The sequence below is a fragment of the Manacus vitellinus genome, unplaced genomic scaffold, assembly GCF_001715985.3.
Source record: "Manacus vitellinus isolate BGI_N305 unplaced genomic scaffold, ASM171598v3 scaffold_8_pilon, whole genome shotgun sequence".
Lineage (NCBI taxonomy): Eukaryota > Metazoa > Chordata > Aves > Passeriformes > Pipridae > Manacus > Manacus vitellinus.
In genome coordinates, this window is record NW_021940864.1 from 9,907,062 (window position 1) to 9,929,411 (window position 22,350).

The following is a 22,350-nucleotide window of genomic DNA, read 5'->3' on the forward strand; positions in this document are numbered from 1 at the left end:
TTTATCACAATAAGATCAAGGCAGTTGGACATAGAAAACATGTTTCAGTTAATTCTCCTAGACTCTGAACCAGGTTGACATCAGCCTAAAAGGAAAAAAGAAAAATGCCTGGTGGTCCATAAAACAAGTTGTTCTGCTAAACAGGTACTATTTGAAAGGAGAAAATCTCACATCCCCACAGAATATTATTCATGCAAGTGGTAACCCATTAGTGTAAATCATCTCTAGACAGCTATTTATGAGATACAGGAGATAATGGTTTGGCTGCAAAACATTTCTGGAGAAGGAAAATATTATGAAAGAATGGAGAAACATGAAATCCTATTGTTGTAGTGTCTGATGACTCTCGTGTACTTCAATAGGGTTCACATCTCCTTATTCTGTAATCTGTTATTTACAAACTGCATGGAAGAATCCTGCATGAAAACCTAGTTGTAGGCAAGGGAAGTTGTACCGTACACAGCTGCTCTAATAATTAAAATTAAAACAGAATTAAATACCAAACCTACTTATTTTAGGTTATGTTTCTACTAATTCCATCTACTTTAACATCCAGAAGTAGGTTAAAGTTAAGCTAGTGGATTTTTTTATACTCTTGTTTTGCCTAAAATACTAGATATATTCAGATAATCACTTTTTAAAAATCCATTTTTTTTACAAGAACTATTAAAAAAAAATGCCTGAAGCACTATATATATTACCTTTCACAAGATGGTGGCTTGTTATTCAGTAAACAAGAAAAAGTTGTTCTGGCCCCTATTTGTACTTGAGTGCTTCTGCTAAAAGATGTAACTTGATAATAACTACTTTTCTTTTTTAAAAAAAAGCCCACTACACATTTACTTTCGCTTTCTAGCTGTAACGGACCTTTCACAAAAGCCATTTGCTCTCAAGTAATTTATTTCCTTGCAAAATACAATCTACCACATAAAACACAAACCAGCATGTCTCCTGATCGCTTGCAGCTACTACACGATTTGATGTTACTGTAAAGTAGGCATGAAAATCTGAGGTGGAAAACATAAGGTAGTTGGATCATATTCCCTTGAAATACCCCAATTCTTCTGCAGTAAAAAAACTTACTAGGGATTCTAAGGTTTTGCCTTGTTTTGAAGTTCATAGGAACTATTACACCAGAACACAGAGTAAATGCTCCAACCTAAGGATCTTCTACCAGCTCCCCTTGGGAAAAGCATGGCTGAGGAGTTAGTGTCATTAACCAGCAGGACAGTGATCTCATTTCAGCATCAGGGATGACTTACAATGGTAAAGCATTTAATATTAATATGTAAACTCTCTCAAGTGCTTTCTAAAATGTCAATTGCCCCTCCCCCAATTTACAAAGCATTATTTTATAACTACTGTATTATGCAACTGTTACGAAGTTATGTTATAAGCAGTTACAATGCCTTTGCTACAGGCTGAATCTGTAAGAGCTGACTGAGCAATGGGCTGTTATGGGGTGCCTACTTAGGATACATCAAGCTAATTTTTCTAACGCACCTTGCCAGTATCTTATTTCAGATAAACAATCGGTATCAAGAGCTGTAGTGCTGATGGTTCAAGAGGAAGCAAAGTAGGCAAATACAGTAGTTTCCAGAGTGGGAGAAGAAAGGGGATAGCAAGGCAAGTACAGGCATTACATACTTGATTATATTTTGTCTCTTCTTAGACTACAGTCACCATCAGATGGACATGAGATGTTTAAAGTCTTTTAGATTTAATTAACACATTCCTAATTTCCCTGCTGGAAGCAGGCAGTCATTGCAGTACTAGAGGAATAACTAGAAATGTCATTCAGCATGAAAACGCTCAGATCTACCTCCAGTAAGTTTCCCTACATACATTTCAACACCTACTTTTCAGGAGAGTGTAATGATTTACACGCTATTCTTAAGTATAGGCGTTTCAACAGCAGATTAGTAACAAACTGCCAAGCTATATGTGCCTGTCAACAATAAACAGCAGAGCTGTTGCTGTCTTTGGACTATAACAGTTGCCATAAACAGTTTAATAAACACTGTTTATTAAAAAAATACATATCTGAAGTCAGTAAGAGACCATGAGTAAGTATAGTGTAGATTTTACACATTCAGCTGACTTCAACTGTTAACAGCTTTAAAAACAGGAAGACTAAAACCTCAAGTCTATGAATGTCTGACAACAAATTGTGTAATCCTGGTGCATCGTTTTTGGCGTTGTTAAGTCTGGTCTTGATACCTCAGTGTCAACATCCATCAGGTGCAACCGCCGCATGCTCCTTCATTCTGTGGCTTTCTGTGGAAGTATGTGCAGATCTTCCTCATGGAAACTGAAGTGGTTGCAGCCTAGCAAGAAACAGAAACAAAAAACAACATGAAACATTTCTAGGTTAACATTCATATGCTGCAGGAGTCTCAAAGTCTCCCCTCCATCATTGCTCCAGTTTGTTCAGCTTCCCAACTAAGTTAGTAAATGAAAGGTTCTTTGCTACAATCTGTCTTACAGGTAAGACGCTTGTTACCTATAGGAAACGCTGTCTAAATCCTAGGGTTGTCCTACTGCCACGAGAAATGCACTTCAGCTGAAGTTTCAGCTTCCCTACAGCAGATAAGAGAGCTGCAGATTGCCAAGATACAGGAAATTCAGTGAATGCTGCTGGGTACTCCCAGCACCTCCTCAGGCTATGAGCACAACACAGGAGAATCCCAAAATCTGAACTAGAGCATAGTGGGCAGGAAAGGTAATTATACTATAGTAATCTCTCTCCAGGGCAAAACTTTCTGTCTTGTGTTTAAACACGTACAGCATAAAGCACAAGTAGTTGTAGGTTTCCTATAACCAAGACTTGGTACAGCCACAATACGAAGAGTCCAGCTGCTAGGAATAACTTAAGGAGTAGTGGCTTAACCATGTCATATCTGATAAAAGTGTTGGAAAAGGTGAAGTCGGGTAAGAAATGAGATACCAAAATAAGCCTTAACTTCTAGCATCAGATATTCAATTGAGAGTACAACTAAAATTTGATGGCTGAAAATTTACCTGACATTTACCGAAATACGACTCAAAGTCACCGAGACGAGCCAAGTTTGGTCTGTTTCAGAAAAATATAATTTCCTAGTTTGCATGTTAAAACCTCAAGCCAACTTTTTCAGCTGCTTTATAAGCTAAACTTTCATTTCAGATCCTAGGATGAGCTTTGTGCCAGGCTTCCCCATACATCAAAAGCAGGATTATGTAGGTCAAATCCTGCCCTCTCTTGTTTTCTTTTCCTTTGTTTTCTAGTTTTCCATTGAAGAAACTGAAGGCATTATTTAACCCCACAGTTATAACATGGGTAATAAATTCTTTTGCTACCTGAGTTAGAATTTAGCTCTTTCCTCTGATGCTAAAAGTGGCTTTCCAGTAACATAAACAGGCAGATGTGACTGTGGACACATACATAGCAGATCTGCCAGGGAAGGTGATGTCATTATTGGGCCTCTTAGAGCTGTGTTCAAGATGATGGAGACATTCTTCCAACATCTAGCTGGGGACTGCAAGGATCTCTGAGCTCCTGTGTGTCCTAAGTCCCTTTAAAATAGGGATACCACTATCCTAAAAATTCAGTTCCTGTATGGAGGGAATTAGTAGATAACAGCATTAATGTACCTGGTTTATTAGGCCAGAAATCATCCCTTTTGTCCATAGTCAAAGGGATCAGATAATTCTTTGAGTGTCCAAGGAAGAGAGAACAAACAAGGGAGGACTGACAAGTAGGGATAACTTCTTTCATGACAGTTGTTGCTGAATGCCCTACTTACAGTTTTTGGTGAAGTGGCCACTGCCACAGACTCTTGTCTTTTGGCAACAGGACTGCAAGATGATGGGGAGCTGTCTGACGTGCTCTGGCTGCCAGGTCTGCCAATCCGTAGCTTCTCTCCCAGAGCAGACAACCAATTTTTTCTTTCAGGAGAACTATTCTCTTTATCTACTACCTCAGTGCCTTTCCCACATGGGGATCTGAAAAGATGGGGGGAAGTTTGAACACCTGATGGATTAATACGGCTTCCAGAAAAGGAAGGCTCTTTTGGGCTGTGGCTGGAGCCTTCGTAGTCATTACCCAAGTCAGCCTGGCTGAGACAGTCTTCATCACAAGCTTTTTGGTCTGGAATCAAGTGACACAAATTCAGTTTGGATTTCTTAGCTCCATGGTCCAGTTCAGTCACACAGCTACAGGCCTGCAGACACTTGTGCCCCACATCATCCTCCTTGCTGCAGTCAAGCCTTCTCTTGGCACGCTTTTCAAACTGCGTGTGTGGTGCTTTAGGAGGGCAGGCAGCTTCCAGGAGACCTTGGGTGACTTCTGCCAGGGCTTTTCTAGGAGAAGGAGCCTTTTTCCCCACTTCTGGAGGAGAAGAGCATGGAGTCCTTGTAACCCAACGTTTAATGGACATTTTGGAGGAAGAGATCACTTTGGGAGATGCACATGGGCTGGCTTCAGTCTGCTTGGCTGGGGTGGAGGCTGTGGCTGTCTGGGATTTGAGAGCAGCCGTCGGAGTGTTTGTTGACAGCGGAAGGTCTCCAGAATAAATGGGAGCACAGGCAGCCGGCCGTGGTGAGGAAATACATGCACTGCCCACTGTGAAGGCCTTGGCAGGAGTATTCTGTGGGCTGGCTGGCTGTCCTGAGAGGGGAGAAATAAGTAGTCTGATGAGGAACGCAGAACAGCAGATTAAAGACAGCCCTGTTATAAACCCCCTTCCAACTAGGAGATGAATTCGGTGCTGACCCTGTACCTCAGACACACCATTTTTAACTATGAAATTGTATAAAACCCTCTAATTTCAGCTAGAATATAAAATCCTATATCATATTGATATGTATAATACAGTACATTTCTGCAATATTTGACATCTATCCCTTCTGTAATGAGCAGTCTTACATGAGCTACAGCCAAAATGAACAGACAAAACAGACCTTCCAAGCCTATCTAGCCTTGTTGGAGCCTTGCACTGATTTGGTCCAGAAATGCTGGTCTCCACCTGCACTGCAATCTTTAACTGCTGCATAACTGAGTTGAGGGACAAAGGTACTGTAAGTAGGTCCTACAGCTAATTACAATACCAAGGAAGCCTTACACTATGATGCCCTACTATATGAATAATGCACCTAGTCAGGTGTTAATAGTTGCATATTTTAAAAATGTTAGAAGCGTGAGAACTTTCATTTTCTTGTCTTTTTGCTGAAGGATTTTCTGCAATGCTATGTTAGTATGGACATGGTAGTTATTTACCACATCAAGGGAAATGTGAGAAATTCTTCACCTCATGAACAAGGACTTAAATTCCAAAGGAAATAAAATCTGTCACTGCAGTAAGTTATTTCTTTAAAACAAATGATACCCAAACAGATATTTCACAGTGGCTTTTGAGCTCATTAGCCAAGATGTAAACACCTCTGCTTGTAAAAAAGAAGTTCTGAACATCCAGCTTCTTAAAACAGTAGTCATAGATAGGGCCATAAGGACCTCACTAGCAACAATGTGAATCATATAAAGCAAACATCTTGGTCTGCAGCAATATTAGAGGGGATTCTTTAAATTTTGCTTTTGTTTTTTTTTTTATTTCCAGCCCACTCCAACAGAGAACACATTAGTGGGTTTGTTAGATGCTTGCTTTCTCATTCATCTAACTTGCAGTGAAATTAAACAGCATAGTGCCTTAGTTACTTTATGCTCTTCCACTGCTGAGCACAAGAGCACTAAACATTTCCTGTATACCAGTCTGAACTCCTCTTACACAGCATTTGCACTGTACTATAAAGCACTTCATTAGAACAACGAGAAGCCTAGTGTGAATAACCTGCCATTCTCTTTACGGTGCTGGGCTGTCTCACAAATAACATGTTCAGTGAGAGACTCTTTGATTATATACCATACTAAGCCTCTTTTGATCCTTCCTTTTACTGTATTAGCTAGTATCCAAAATACAAGTAGTGCTGCATCAGAGCAAAATTAAATAAGATCCCATATTAAAAGATCCTACATTAAAGGATCCCACTACAAATAACTTTAACATTCAGAATAGAGTTAAAGGCTCCTTTCCTGATAAAATATGCTACTTTGTTACAACTTGCTTCAATCTGGACTAAGAGAAAGTAACTGCCAAGATTGTTTCTCTTCATCTTTACTTTAATGAGCACTTACAAGGCAATAATAACTCAAATGGGGAATTAGTTGCATTCAAAAATCTAAGCTCCTAGAGGCAGAAGAAAGTAGTAAGCTCAGCAACTCTTGATCCATAATGACCATTACAAATTTATATAGCAGAAATATTGCATGACTAGTTGGATATGAGCATTTTCAATCCCAAACCAGTCTGAAAGCTATGCTTTGGTCATGTTGGATAATGGAAAAAGAGCTACCCTGGGAACTGGATTAGTGTCATGGCAAGAAGCAAACACAAATTTGAGATAAAGAATATGAAGATCAGGCTTTTCTTTCCCAGACTGAGTGCATGATTCAGGCTTCTACTAAGCCAGGTTCAAGCTGGTTCCATTTATGCTGCCACTACACATAGTACAATACTGTAAATACCTGCAGTCAATCTGCATCACACCAAAGCAGGTTATTTCAGAAATTTCCTACGTTCTCTGCCACAAATCTCCTAGAGTGATATTATCAATCTCCAGATTGATAATCTCCAAATTGTCCATGTACAGGTCTGCTCCAGAAATTTGGGTACTCAAAAATATAGAGAAAGTAGTACACCTTAGAGAAACCACAGAAGTATTTGCCTAAGCAAAGGAAACTCTGCTTGCTACCTTTGACGATATAGGTCAACAGTCAACATCCACCCTAATCCTCACAATTTGTTCCACAGAAATGGGTGGGGAACTACCTAGATTCATTCCAGCAGGTCTGAAATAGTACTTTGCTTGCCAGCTCTGAATCAGTCTCTGCAGATAACTCCCATATTCTAACAGCACGTGCTTTGTGTTCAGGAGCCAAGGTCAGCAGGAAGCCTGTTGTTGTGTTTGCAGTGTCTCTGTTTCCTCTTCCCTCCTGAGTTACTTTAATGCAGCAAGAGTAAGGAGAAATAAGTCATTTTTCCAGTATAATTGCCAAAGGTGACTTGTAAAGTTTTAGTGTACAACTACTTTAGGTTCCATGCTTCTGGACTAGACCTATGCTTACCTCTCTTTTGCTGAAACTATTACACAAAGAGATTTTTGAGCCTTCTCTGAAACAGAGTGTGCGCACACACAAACCATTTACCAGCTATGAAGCAGACCTGGCACTCTCCCTCCTATTGTCCTGCAAACTTCCTGCTAGACTTGTTACTCACTGGCAAAAGGTTAGAGGTAATGCTATCCCATTAGTGGGATTTGAAGACCTTCAGCCTTTATTTGTGATAGCCAAGCTGAAATTCATTTGGAGCGTGGCTAGAAAAGATAGCTGGAATGCAGGAAGTCACACCAGCAGCTGCTGGGAAGCTATTGTATTCTTAGTTTCAGAGCTACTCTACAGAGAACTTCATCTTATTTCACTTTGGAGGGAGGGTGGTTATTTTCCTTTCACCTACTCTACTGCAATAAAATGCAGGTTTCAGACAAATCAAAGTAGTATTAAGATCCAGGATTCCATTCTTCTGGTCTAGGGTGCTACCTACCTGGTGACTACTTTCTCTGCAGAGCCCAGATACATTTGCTAGCTGTGAGAGCATGCTGCATAGCTTGCCTGATTGCCTAGGCTTTGAGGAAAGGTACTGCATTTGTTCACTAGCCTTAACACGTGGATAGATGAACTGACTAATTATGAAACACTAGAGTCATATCATGATTGTCTATATGCATTTTTAAGTACTTTTCACTACACAGCATTAGCCTGCATACAGTCAGTACCACCGATTGAAGCTGAAGAGATACAATACTAGTATCTGCAGCAAAGAAATCTATGCACAATTGAACTAGTGGGCAGGAGGAAACAGTTCAGAGTTCCAAGGCTGTATGTGTGCTGTCAGACCTTTACTGGGTAAACTGGAAAAAGCATATGATCTTACTGCTCTCGGTTATTAACTGATATTAAAAAAAAAGGTGTGACTTGTTGCTACAGTGACATCTCCTTTGGCTGTTCCATTATTGAACCCTGTTGAAACCCACTGAAGATCTGGCTGCCTGAGAAACTGTATCAACGAATATTTGCCTTGTGGTCTGGTCATACAAACTAGGCCATACTTGTAAGCTCTTTCAGCCAGCTTGTCTTGTTGATGGCAGAAGTATTTACAAGTAGAAGTGTTTGTCTGGCTATATGAATTATTGCCTAATATGAAAAAAAAAACCCCAGAAGAATAATAAGATAAGCCAAAGGCTTTTGTTGGTAGAGAAAACAGCCAAAACTCAGAAGCCACGTTGCAGAGCAAAACAGCTCAGGGGCCTTACCTGCTCCACGCTGTTCTTCTGTTTTTTTCTGAGTGACCCAGCCCACCAAATTGATTTTTCTGGATGCTGATTTCTCCTCCTCAGGAAGACGTCGTAAGCGCCAAATCCTCACAGTGTTGTCATCAGAGCATGTGGCAATCTATGGTATAAATTGGTTTATATTAGGGTATCCAAGGCACATCCTATAGATGACTGGCCAAGTGAACTACAACAGCTATGTTTGACACACCATGCCAATATGAACGATGCTGAAGCCTGGTTGAGGGGGCACCAGATTTGACCATAAAACAAAGAAAATAACTCAGCTCTGTTTCATTAGCATACCAGAGAGCAGGATTTGCTTTAAAACACACAAGGCTGCCACATTCATATCTTTCTGCTAGAGAAATCTCAGTCACCATCAATAGTTTGCCTTGCAGTGCTCTGCTCAGGAAGTCATGGCACATTTTGAGTTTTCAATCACTCAGAACACAAAAGCAGCCATGCTGGTTTTTGCACATGCACCTCGTTCTCTGTCTGTTGCTCAGGACCTCTTCTGCTCGAGGACAAACATTTGCAGCTGAGAAGGTGACACTGGAAGGCTGTTGCCCTGGCCTTAAGCGCTATCTCTTCCGAGTCAGATGTCAGGAGTATCTGGCAGAGAAACCAACTCTGCTAGAAACATTGGTCTAGATTCCTGCCGCGGCACCACGCTCTCCGAAAGGATCTGTGGAATCTCAAACGAAGAAGCAGTAGGACCAATCTAGCCCACATTTTATGGCTCTCTTTAGACAGATTAGCTGGTGACTCAATTGGGAATCAGCAGAAAGTAAAAGGAAATGCTGTGGTGAAAGTTCACAGTAATCTGAATGGGAAAGTGACTCTACTCTGACCTTTGTCACACCAATGTTGTCCCTACAGAAAGCAAGTTTGCCTCTCAAATCACTCCAAGCAGCTTCCTGACCTGTCTTAGCACCACATTTTCCAATTCATGCTTTGGCATCTGAACAATGGCTGACTATTTCCCCAGTGTGAATAATGATTTTAAAGGCTGAATTGGTCTGCCTTTCCAACACATCATGATCAGGATGCTGGGCTACCTCTAGATCACAGATTTCATCTAAAATGCCTGTTCTCGTATTGTGCGTCTTACACAACCAGAACAATTCCACATTTGCCTGCAAGGCTTCCACCCTCCTACACTGCAATGCTTTTCTGAAGACCTGGTGCTGCCATGCAAGGTAGGGAAAGTGACTGACTGGCTTAACACTGTAGGATGAAAGAAACTCTGGCTATTACTACAACACTGTCCAGGATTTTTCAGGGTTACTTCTCGTTTTGAGCTAGGCCGAACATTTGAACTGATCTCCTACTGCAGTTGTTTTCCTTTTTGTAATACCTGGTGAATAATTACTGACCCAATTTCACTGTAGGTTTTTTTGTCATAAAAACAGCTCAGATTTTGAAAAAAGGTCACAATGAAAAGAGTTTTTTAATATGTTTTTTAAAGGGCATTCAAAACTTCTTGCCGCTCTGTACAAAACTAGCAGATGTATCAATGGTCAGAAGGAAAGCAAGATGAAAAAATGGAACAACAAAACAAGCTTTTGGCTTAAAAAAGCCCTGATTAAAGGATGTCAGTTTTGTCTCTTATAGGTAGTATCATAAGCTCTCACTAATAGAGGTCTTTGTTGATTTGCAATTTTCTAGGAGTTTTCAAATAGCCTAAATTATTTGAAAATAATAAAAAAGCTCTGATATGTTGTAGTCATATGACAAGCTTGTATTACTGTCCCACAAAATGAACATTTTTAAAAGTTATTGACTGAAAATTTTCTCCCAAATAAACAAATACTGCTGCAATTTTGAAAGCGGATGTTGCCACATCACATGTATTGTTTCATGGGAAAGACCATTTTCCAGGACACAAACCTTAGTGTAGTCTGAAGGACACCAAGCAATGGAGGTAACTTCTTGAGAGTGACCGAGGAGTATCCATGGAGGAAGGTTGGGCTCAGAAACCTTAAAAATTCCATAGAAAAACAAGTATACAGTCAGAAGGCATGCAGCCTAATACACATCTCTAAGACCACCTGTGAAGCATGTAAATACTTTCCATCTTCCCTGTATGAAATGCATAAATCAAACGCACTCTGGCTGTCATCATGATGCAACAACTGACAGAGCCCTAAGAATCAGTTCATGTTTCATTTCTAGAGGTGAAGCAGCTGGTCAGCACTGAGATGTACTGACTTGCCTGGAAACACTTGTTCAATTCCTGCTACACACAGGATTTCTGCCTCCAGAGTTGTCAGCCCAAAACACAACACAAGCATTTTAAGGTATTAAGTACCTCTACTTGTTCTACATAAGATGCTTAAATTTTGGGGAGCTCATAATTTGAATCAGGACAGGCAAATACATTCCCAATCACAGGTCAATGGACTAATAATAAAATGAAACTGCCACAAACAAAATTCTACAGATGAACCTTCACTGGCTTCGCACTAGCATTTGTGTGACTGTGCCTCCTCCAGCCAACCAGTTGCTCCAGAGATCCTTTTAAGAGTTCATAAAAAAGCTCTCTAAATTTTGCTCATTCAACTGATCTCCATTTCTCTTAGATTTTTATGAAGAATGTTTCTCCTCTTCTACAGTATTGCTACTTATCTTTGACTACAGCTCCTTTAAGTGACAGACAGAGCTGAAGCCAGCATTAAAGTGGCCCAAAGAAGAAAACACATGCATACACACACACCAACACATGCATACACACACCTCCCTACACACTTACAGAGATTCTATCCAAGTTTTCCTTGCTTTCAGCAGGCAATCCTTTCTGGAGCTATGAGTCACCATCATTGATGTGACATTTTAAGGGGAATTTATCAAGGAATTTGAATAAATGACTAAGTGAATGAACAGATCCTTTACTATGTGGGAAAAGGAGTAGGCATTACATACATACATAGGTTTCAAAGGAAGATGCAAGACGCTGGGAAAGGCTTTTGAGTTACACACAAGTTTTTCTCTTGTGGATCACCTCCAACAAAAGCCTGCAAAACTGCAGTTGAATATCCAGCTTCAGATCTTAGAAGTTGTTCTGATACAAAGAGGTTCATCCTAATAGGACACTTTTTTCCCCTGGCATAGTAGAGACAATCACTTGACCAAATAGCCACTAAATGCCTTGGTCAGAGTATTCTCTTCTCTGCTAAAACATGCAATACCATGGAAACAAAATCTCTGTGTAGGGAACAAACAACAGGATACCTTGGTGCAGAGAACACCTTCATTTACATTTAATAGCAGTCTTGCTATACACTCATAACAGCCACAGTAGCTGTCCAGTAGCCACTGATCACTGAAAGGAATGCAGAGTAAGAGAATTACCCTTTTGGGGATGCAGTGTTTTTATGCTATACTAGTGTAAATTAACCAACTATCCCCAAGATACATTACTGTGAAGTGAAGAGGGACGCACAGTTATAGCTGTGTCCACTGTGTTTGGCAGAAGACAGTTGGTCAGTTTGCACATGTCAAGTCAGAATTAGCCACAGCACATGCTGCTTTTTTTGTCTGATTTGACAGGATATTGTTGGGGAAGTGAGACCTATTGCAGAAAAGTTAAAAAGAGAAACCAAGGAAATGAGATTTTTTTTAGTTACTCTACTCACTGAAACAGTTGTTATATCCATTTTCAAGATGCCATATCTTGAAATGGCATATCTAGTTTTAGGCACCATGATACAGAAGCACGTACATTCCAGCTCTGAGACAGACCAAAGCATAAGTTGATCACCTTGGAGTGATCCGTATCAAAGGATTGAAAGAACAATGAAAGTACACATCTATAAATGGTATTGTATTATCACCAGGAAGGTATCTCAGCTAGGTACCATCTTTGCAGAAGAGGCTCTGCTCTTTGCTTTTAAAATCTTATGATTGTTAAAGAGTCAGTTCATTAATCAATGAACTTGTAATTTACAAAAACCAAACCAAACACAATAAAGCAAGTGTGCATTGCCTGGAAGTGATTTATATATGAAAATAGACTGAAATAGCATCCTCGTCAGCAATAACTTCTACCTACAGTGTTCTTTCTGAATTGCTCACCCAAACACAAACCTAGCACTGTTGCAAAAGTTTCTCAAAGAAATAATTTGAAAGGACAAGGTCTCTGCCTTTCATCCCTCTCTAGATCTGGAAAGCTAGCCCTCTTCATTAAGCTCCTTCTAACATTACCTGTTAATTGCACACGTAATATCTAACCATGTTTTTTTCACACCAAAATAAGTCCTCATCCCACGAAAAGATATGTATGTTTCAGAGTCAGTAAAATCTATCAACATTTACATTAAGAAGCATGGGATAGGACAGAGACAACTTTGTTGGAAGTCCTACTTTCCGACATGGCTATGAGATTAAAATAAAAGTAATCATCTGACGATTAATTTTATAAATACGTAATATGATCTGTCACTCATATGCAACAGCAACAGAAGCCTTCTGTATATTAATGCATATTAAATGTGCTTAAATGCTTAAATTTTGAGATGTAATGACATTCTTGAATACTCTCAACTGTGTCCCAACGTGTGTTCCAAGAAAGTATCAAAACACTCGAATGCAGAATGTGCAACTCAAGTTTGCACAGGCATTTTTGCTGAACTTGCACAAGAACATGAGGAAGGTTAAAATTATCCCACTTGGCATAGGAATAGTCATGCTACCACACTCCTGCTCCTAATGAGTAAGCAACCCAGCTGCTTACAAATGTTCTTCAAATCAAAGAGGCTATACACTCAAACTGCAGTCTCAGCAGGCTGACCTTCTCCTCTGCAAGATTTGTATTTTACTTTCAAACTCGCTGTAAAATAGGTAAACAAGTCAACATTCCCTAAAAATTACCCCAAACCTGAAATAGGCAGTCACCTGTGGTTTCTGTCTATTCTGCTTCTATAAGAAGTCTACTCTGTTCCCATATGGGTGTCCAGTATGGAGAACAGAACTCAAAGCATGCCTTATTCTGAGGTCCCTGCTATTATCTTGGTGACATTTGCATTTCCTACACGTCAGTGCAAGATGTCAAGTGACAAAGCCTCTCAGCTGTCAGACAGTGTTTTGGAAATTTGCTGAAGGCTCTGGCTGAGCACTTGCTGCAATACGAAGGCTTTAACTACTGTAAATTAAGCATAAGAAAAAGCTATGTCTGAAGCAAGACCTGGAAAAAGGGGAAGTGGGGGGGAAAAGTGCCCTTTAAAACAATTAAACTTTTAGGTTTCTGTTAATGAGTTCTATTGCTAAATATGAACCAAGCACTGTCTGTCTACTTGTCATAGCTGGCTGTATCAATAGGATTGAAAGAGGATTTTAATGCCCATTAACACAGATTAAGAACAGCAACTTGCAATAAGCAGCAGCAATGAGAGATGTACTGATGGCAGGAGGCTACCTCTGTTTTACATTAAAGTTACATCGAGCCTGGACAGCAACATACACACTCTGGGCACAGCGTGCCAGAGCTAACCCCACGCTGCTTTGAGGAGGACTGGGAGGCAAGGAGTGTCCTCCGTGAACAGGAAAAACAAGAGCAGCTCCAGGCTGCCTGCTTGGGTCTCACCCAACTGCCTCACCTTCCAGATGTATGCGTTGCAGTCACTCGAACCACTGACCAGGAACTGGTCGTCTGGGCTGGTGCTGGATTTGATGTAGAAGGTTGAATTTTGGTGCCCACTGAAAACAGCCACTGTGAAGAGAAAATTAAAAAAAGATGAATAAAAGCCCCACTCAATGCACAGCCCTGGAGTCAGTTGCACAAGGAGTGCTGATCTTACAGGCTTTTCCTGTCTAGCCACGAATCCTTTGGAGAAAGTGGTTGCATTGCTCCCTTGCTCTGGGGCTCCTGTGGCAGGAAGTTTTTATTATTCTGCGGGAGCCCTTCAGGGTTCCCAAACAAAGCAGTGGCAATTTAATTAAAGCTTTAGCATGACCTGGATCACAAGCAGACTCAGACATCACTTGGGCTGCCTCACTACTCTGGTTCAGGGTCCTTGTCTCTTCCTCCCTCGGCCGCCATCACCAGTCCCGTTACACCAACAAGGGCAGTCACAAAGTAAGGGCCTTCTTCCACGCAGGTGGCAAATTGCTGACATTCCCCCTACTGGGAGGACCTTCAGAGCCAGCAGCTGGCACAAGACTCCAGTGTGGATCTAGAACACTTAGCTGCACCATGTCCTGTTCTCTCACTGGGGCAGGAAGGGCAAATTTCTCAGCGTAGCACCAGGTGGGGCTGGCACTTCCTCCTCCAGCCTTCTTTTAGCAGTAGTTCTCATGAAGGAGACAACCCGCAGACCAGAGGACACATGGCTGCCTTTGTCAGTCTTTGAAAAATCCCTTAATTTTTTTTGCCCACAGATCTCTCAGTGCAGCAGTTACCAGACAGCAAATCCCCTCCTAAACCAGGCAGCAAGTCCTGTTACAGTGAGGATTTTCTGACGTCCCCCTCTGCAAAATAAAGCTGCTTCAATACTGGATAAAAGCAGTTGGAACAGTGATTAAATCTGGTGAGGGCGGAGAGAGGCACAACCTGCGGGCAGGCGCTGCCCTCTGTGGGAACCACCGCACACCGAGAGGCTGCACGTGTTCCATCCAGCTGGATGAACGGAGGTTGCTCCCTAGGTTTTATCGGCTGCACACAGAAGGCAAGAGCTCTGTGAGGAGGCTGAGGAGTGCTTTGGTGAGAGCCTGCTCCCATGAGGGAACAAGCCAGTGAGCCCATTTCCACATCTTGGCAGTGGCACCCGGGGTTAACCTCAACAACCAAGCTATTAATATTTACTAGTTGCACCACTTCTCCACTCTGGAAGCATTCCCACCCACCAGACCGCCTTCCTGAAGAGCAGACAGAAGGATACACTGTTCATTTAATTTCAGATAACTGAGAGACTGAGAAAAGGCAATGGAAAATACGTCATGTGTCTGATTGGAATGCATCTAACAAGTTTTGCCACTTTCTGAAAAGCAGTCACTGGCCTATGACAAAGCAGCTTAGTGTATCAAAGGCTGTGGGCAATCTTGTACATGTAAAGGTCACAGCTGCAGAGCTGAAGGAATCTAAAAATGCTGGGGATCCTTTCTCCCAGGAACTGTGGTAGAAGTTAAATTTAAAAGGCACCTTAAAATACCCAAATACAATGTATCAGGTGATCGTTTTATGTAGATTCATATCTAAGAGTCTGAGAAACCTGTGACTGCCAGTAAGCAGAAGACTCAAACTTGCTTCAGGTGGGTAGCAGCTGGACACTGGCCATTCCTCACCAGGGAACTACAGCCAACATGCAAACTACCTTCAGTCTCTGGGTGAACCAGTATCTGCACTCATAAAAGTTTTTGTGCTGTTAATTTTCCGTGGATGGCTTAACGTAAAATATGAATCTCTCCCATATAGCTTTAAGGATAAGAGCATGGAATAGGTTTCCTAAGTGTTAAACCTGGTCTCTGTCTCTCTAAGTCAGAGGGATAGACTTGCCTTTCTATGCTCTGTAATATCTATTTTTCGCAGCTATTTCCACAGATATGCTTACCTGGAGCGGTCTTTAAACTTGTCATATTGAACATGTAGATACTGTCATCAGTGCAGTTAGCAAACAGATTAGTACCAGTGGAATCCAAAACTAGGCTAGAATATCCTATAGACAAAGAGAGAAGTTCTTTGTAAGAAAAAAAATTTGGAAAACAGGAGTTCTCAAAGAAATGCCCAGAGAGTGAAATTTGGAAAGGATTTCTAACATGTATGAGATTGTCATTGGAAAGTGTGTATGTTTGACAGAGTGCTTGCTGAAGAAGGAAAGTTTCTAGAATAACATCTACATATTCTCATAACAATTCAGGGTGGTATTTAGAAAGGAATCACACCTTCAGAGTAGGCCAGTGATTTATTTGATGGTTTCAAAGAGATAACAGGAACAACCAAATGTAGAAGCAGGGATGAAAAATAAATGGAAACCCTTGTGCTTTGATACAATAAGCTATCCTCTGATTTGCTAGTGATTCAGATTCAAGAAAAATCTTTCCCTGCAGGCAAATTATTTCACAACCAGCTCTTTGAGGATTTCCCTCATGTCCTCGGGACTGACACTGACCATTACCACATCAAGACAGTTGATTAGACAAATCATCAGGAATTACTGTGTGGCATCAGAGCACTGTAAGGCACTAAAGATACAAAGAAGACAGAAAAACATGTACAGGTGTGCTATCCTTTTTATAACAAGCAGCTTCAAGAATAGTTTGACTCTGGACGGTGATAATGTAAAAACCCAGTCCGGTCTGTTGTCTTTGGAAGATATAATGCAAAGAAAGCAGTTCAATTTGAATTTCACTCATGTATGAAAAAGATTAGCTAAATTCCTTATCAAGAGCTCTACTGTTCCCTTATCTCCATCTATGAAAATGTACTACTGAAGCCTTTGCAAGTTTTTATCATTGGTGCAATACAAAAGTGGGGCACTTGCACTCTTAAACTTGAAAATTTGGTATTGGCAATCAAAATACTCTGCGGAGTTTGCCAGTCTGATCAATAACTGGCTTAAAAGATAAGAGATGTCACTGTCACTACTTCTTCGATTCACTTTGCACTTCAACAAATGCATCTCCAGTAACTTACCAAGTTTGCGAGTACTGGTTCCAGGGTAGCAAAAAGACTTGCAGGGCACCGGGTCCTGACGGTAAGCAGCATAGTTCTTACGCAAGTCCCATACTTTGATCACACTGAAATAGAAAAGCACACATAAGTGTCTTCAAAATTTCTCTTGCAATGCTGACTGGGCCTTCTAAGAGCACAGGAAGTCAGGCTGCTCATTCCTGAGGAGTGTCCAGTGCTAAGGAGACAAGAACTGAGCAGAAGCAGCGCAGAGATGTGCTGAAAGCAAAACAAGCGCTCTGCTGGATATGGACGAGGAGGCAGCACTGCCATCTGTAGCTAACACAAGATAAAACAAGAGCCTGCAAGCCAACTTTCTTCAACTAGTAAAAGGTAATACAAGGATGCCTTTTACTTCTGACATTTGTGAGAAGTAGTTTTAGTCTGTAGTTTTAAAAATTAAGTCTTTCCGTTTTTCCCTTGCTCTTGGGGACCAAGCTTCTGTCATGAGCAGAAAAGTCAATGCTATCTGCCCCAGAAAGGCTCTGAGCACATGGAACCTGCTAAAGAATTGAATCCAAGAGGGTAATTTCCATGCTTATCAATGAGACAGTTTGCTTGAGCTCCAAGATGTCGCAATGGATCTGGCACCTAAAAGAATGCATCTTTTGTAACTCAAGGCAATATTTTCTCAAGCACGCCTACACATATCCAGGCACCAAGCACCCACTCACATCACAAAACAGCTGTATAACAATAGTCTATGTGTGGTCTCAGAAGTCCATGAGAACAGAGAGAGAAAGATAAGAATTGCTCTCATTCTGCCCCATACCTAGGACACCAAAACGAGCATTTACCATATATGCACAATTTGTCCAGTGCTGCAATCTCCAGTAAGGAAGTATAGCAGCATTCAGCTTTGCCAATGCAAACTGACAGCGTAGCTGTTGATTCTACCTAGCAATAACTCTAGCCTTGTGTACTAAGTGATCTTAGAAAAAAAATCTCCTAATCTTTTTATGCCACTAAGAAGAGCACACAGACAAGGAAGCATCCTCCCTCCTTACCCATCAACAGCTCCTGCAGAGATAAGAGTGTGCTCGTCCTGAAGCAGCACCACAGTTACACTCTGCTGGAAATCCTTAAAAAGAAAAGAAAAAAGAACTTTATTTTCTTTTAAGGTCAGCAAGATCTTGCTGCTTAGTTGAAGGCCAAGTGAATACTGAGAAAACCTCCTCCCTCTAGCCACGCAGGAGAACCTGGAAATACCAGATGTCATTAAGGACACAACAGTCCTTCAAACACTCCCACCAGGGATATTGCTGCTGAGCAGTGAGTGTCTGGGCAGAAGCTTGAGGTTATACCTTTCAGGTCAGAGATAAGAGAGCTGCTTTTATCGCAAAGTTTAATAGATTAAATATTACCAGGTCTTATTCCAATAAGGCAGTAATTTGTCAGGTCACATTAGGGGGAGAAAAACACAGAAAAAAAATAAATACTACAACCCTCGCCATTTTTCCCCCTTCAAAATGCTGGCTATTCCTTTCCTCTCTGGGAAGAAAAGATGTATTTTCACACAGCATTTGCACAAAGTTGGCTTTGATGGCACATGGGTTGTTAGGCAACTAAACAAAGTCTAAAATTAGCCATAGCAAGTGACCATGACACAAAAACCTACTTCTGCAAAGATAAATGGAAGCATTTACCACATACAAGCCACATATTTCTCGCTATGTTTACTTAGGAAGACTTCTATGCATAACAGTGTCCCCAGAAGAGAGGTTTATGCTTTGTTTGTTCTCCAGATACCTACCACCAAGGGAGCAAGTCCTCTTAAGTTCTGCCTCTTCTTCTTAGGTTTAGAAGGAGTCTGCTTGTCAGTCACATTGTGTGCACCACTGATTTGTTTCACCTGCCTGTAAAATCCATCTGAAAGAAATCAAAGGCATCTCAATTAATAGTTACCATGCAATTTCCCTATCACTTTAATAAAACAGGCATCAGCTTGGAATTAGTCCTAAGAGGTGGCTGAGACAAACCTTTAAAATCATTCACGTATTCTGAAAACAAAAATTGTTAGTTATATATAAAACTAATAATATAATGCAAAAATTACAAAGGTCAGGGTAGCATGGACACTGAAACTAAAACTGAGCAGGCTGCCTTTAGAAATCATTACCCCTGGTTTGTTTTTCAGCATGCACCTGGTCTGGAGCATTCAACTCATCCCAAGCAGAATTGCACCCACAGTGCTTTTCTACTCTATTTTATAATTTTCTATTTAGTCTTTTGTCTGCTACTTCTCACTTTATGAAACTTACTGCTTTACTAGAGTAATGCAACTTTCTTACTTTTTTTTTCCCTACATGTTCCACTTCAATCATGTGGAGTCTCTCTTTTCCCCCACTTGTCCATTTGAAGAGCCAGGGAATCTGGGACAGATGGAAGATCAAGACATGTTCTGGCAGTGCAGGCAAGGAAGCTGCTCTGACAGAGCAGAAAACTGGGAAAAAACATAAGGGCATAACCTGACTGGGGAATAAGAAGCTCCAGGAAACAGAAAGAGAGGAGCAGAATGAGCTCACCCTTGCATTTACAGTAGGTCTTCCCACAATATATTCAGTTGCTGCCAGCACTCACAAGCTCCTTTGCTTCTGCTGTTCTTGCCTTCTTTCCCTCTCTGGCAGAAGGCTTTCCAGCTTTTCTTCATCCCTCCAGATGGCTCTGACCTAAGCAGTCTCTCCCAGCTCATCTGTTTTTTGTGCTGTCCTAACAGGGATGTATTCTGTACCCCCTTATCTCCTTACCAACACACAGGATATTATCAAGCCAGCATGTGTATCATGCAGCAAACCTGAGACTGTTACAAAGTGGAAAAATGCATCATACATAGAAGATATACCTATTCCATCCCTTTATGGTACCAAAGCAGTAGTTATGTGACAATCCTTCCCTTTTAATGAAGTTTTGCCTATATTGTAATCAAAAGCATTAGTCCAACAAGTGACTCTGAGCAGTACTTTTACACGAGATACCCAGCTTTTTTCATACATATCTGAAAGTTCATTTACCTTTCTTGTTGCATCTGGTATCCCAAACCATGATGTTTCCATCTCTGCCTCCAGTACAGAAGACAGCTGAGAGGGAGAAAAAGAGTGCTATTAGCTTCCAAAAGTGATAAATTAATTAACTGAATCCAGTACAATGACATCTGTGCACTCTGGCTCTTCTGCCTCAACACTTGGGATACCAGTCCTAGAAATACGAAAACCAGGCCATTGTTTTGCCATGCTTTTTGACTAGTTTTCTTACTTTTCCTATTCTTTTTTTTTTTTTCTAATACTCTAGAGAAATCTACTTATGAAAAGCATATTCACACACTTATGTATGGAAGTAGATATTCTATCTTAACTTTGCCCAAGATCGTAAAAGTGCAGATGTTAGCATCACAACACCATCGAGGTCCAGTAAGTTAGTTCTGCTTCTCTGGCTGGGTCCCTCCTCAGTAGGCCTGTGATATCTGTACCTGTCAGTTTCCAAAGCCCTTTTTTAGCCCTTAAAGTACTTTGCCAGAGAGAAAGAGGAACAAATAGGGAATATCAGCATTTACCTTTCTCAAATCTAGAAAAAGCAACTGACTTGAGGCTACACTGGTGACCTTTGCATATGCCAAGAAGCTCGCCGGCTCTCACATCCCACACCTTGGCTGTCTGATCTCCTGAAGCAGTGACCTTCAGCAGCAAAAATAAAAAGCTTTAGTCTTTTTCTGTACACAGTTGCCAAAGCATTAAAAACAAAGTTAGAAGGCAAAAGACTGCTTACAATCCTGTGTTCCCCTGGTACCCAGGCAAGGTCAAATACAGCATTTGAGTGAGCCTGCCATTCTAACAAGAAAACAAAAGTCAAGATTAGTTCAGTGCATTGCAGCACAATATTTTGCAGAAGACTAAAGGACATCAGACACTGAAATCAGAAAACTTGTCAACAGCTTGCTTAGGCATGAAAAACAACATAGAACAATTCACCTACTACTGCTGTTGTAAGAGCACATTCATGCTCCTACTCTGTTAAGAAGACTCAACTAAGTACGTGAAAGGATTTAAATACTGCCCACATTTATGTTTTAATGACTTGCAAAAATGGGATTCCAGTAAATCCCATACTTGCTATACCAAATGAAGATTACCTTCTACTCAACACTTACCTTTAAAGATGAGTTTCCTGGTAGCTTGAGCTTCAGTATCATAGAGTCTAACAAATCCTTCTTCATTTGCAACTGCTAGTACATGCTCCCAATTCGGTGCTGAAAATAAATTGAAACATAATATATTATGTAGCTAATTCATACTCATACCCCTGTTCTTTGTGAAGGGACACAGACTCTTTAAATAGAGTACACAGCAAATAGATAGCTGCAAAATAAACAGTATTTACATAGCAACTTAAATATTCAAAATGCAGAAATATTGGCAAGCATTTTTTCTAGATGTTCCATTCAGGAGTAACTGTACATGGGCAACCAAATGGCTCCAGGAGCAACTTTTGAGATAGTGGCCTCTTTCACCAGTCATAATCGTTCTCTAGTTATAGTTTTCTCTGCCTATGCTATGTATCATCTACAGCCTCCAGTAGTTTTCATGATCTGAGCTGGAAAAGCAGGAAGCTGCCTTGGAAAAACGTAAGAGCTCCCGTTGAAACTAGAGTACTAAGAATGAAAGAGTTTTGCCCTAAAGATCCAGGAGCTTCCATGTTTACTCCACTCAGTACATGCTCACGGTGGAGAAATGCTGTGTGTTATCAGCCTGGTGACATGCATCCACCTTTGGTTTCTACAAACTGTTCTCCATGCATCTTTTATCTATTTTGAACAAAGCCCAGTTTTTCACCTATGTAGCCTCGCACTGTCACCAAGAGGACATACCTTGAAACAGACACAGCTGAAACAAAGAGGTATTAAAATAAATGCTTTGTAGTTGCTTCTTTAAGGGAATACTTTCCATCAGTATATATAGGAGCACCACAAGCCAATGTATATCACATCTAGAAGCAAGTGCACTTTTACCAGCTCACTTTAAAACAAGAAAAGTCTGAAACCAAATCAAGAGACAGACTCAAACAGGAACAACAAAAAAAACTGACAGCAGTGCCCACACCCTGGCCTCCAAAAGGTTTTTCAGAAGGTGACTTTACCTGTAGAAAAGGTGCAGCCGAAAGGAGGGACCGGCAACCCCGTTTCCCCATAAGACAGGTGGTCATCCTCCTGGCTGCACTGGTAGCCATCTAAGAGATGCTGCAGGGGAAGCGGCGGGGAACGACCTGCAACGGGA

At 40.9% G+C, this 22,350-nt stretch overlaps 1 protein-coding gene across 1 annotated transcript; it reads right to left on the bottom strand.

Moving 5' to 3' along the window:
- Positions 1-1,878: 1,878 nt before the first annotated feature.
- DTL (denticleless E3 ubiquitin protein ligase homolog) lies at positions 1,879-22,279 on the bottom strand. The gene is made up of 14 exons (XM_029965097.1): positions 22,214-22,279; positions 21,228-21,360; positions 20,846-20,907; positions 20,634-20,754; positions 20,095-20,160; positions 18,837-18,952; positions 18,091-18,164; positions 17,048-17,151; positions 15,966-16,070; positions 14,016-14,128; positions 10,312-10,401; positions 8,401-8,539; positions 3,783-4,645; positions 1,879-2,327 (listed from the first exon to the last, which is right to left on the bottom strand). The coding sequence occupies exons 1-14, from the start codon at positions 22,277-22,279 to the stop codon at positions 2,238-2,240; spliced, it is 2,142 nt and encodes a 713-aa protein (XP_029820957.1). The 3' UTR covers positions 1,879-2,237.
- Positions 22,280-22,350: the final 71 nt, after the last annotated feature.

What these genes read in the sequence shown, in the direction of transcription:
- DTL (XM_029965097.1), bottom strand. Translation starts at nt 22,279, where the DNA reads ATGACCACCTGTCTTATGGGGAAACGGGGTTGCCGGTCCCTCCTTTCG. An exon ending in TACCAGATGCAACAAGAAAG is followed by an intron (nt 18,953 to 20,094) that starts GTAAATGAACTT and finishes GATTTCTTTCAG; the next exon opens with ATGGATTTTACAGGCAGGTG. An exon ending in GAGGACTTGCTCCCTTGGTG is followed by an intron (nt 18,165 to 18,836) that starts GTAGGTATCTGG and finishes TTTCTTTTTAAG; the next exon opens with GATTTCCAGCAGAGTGTAAC.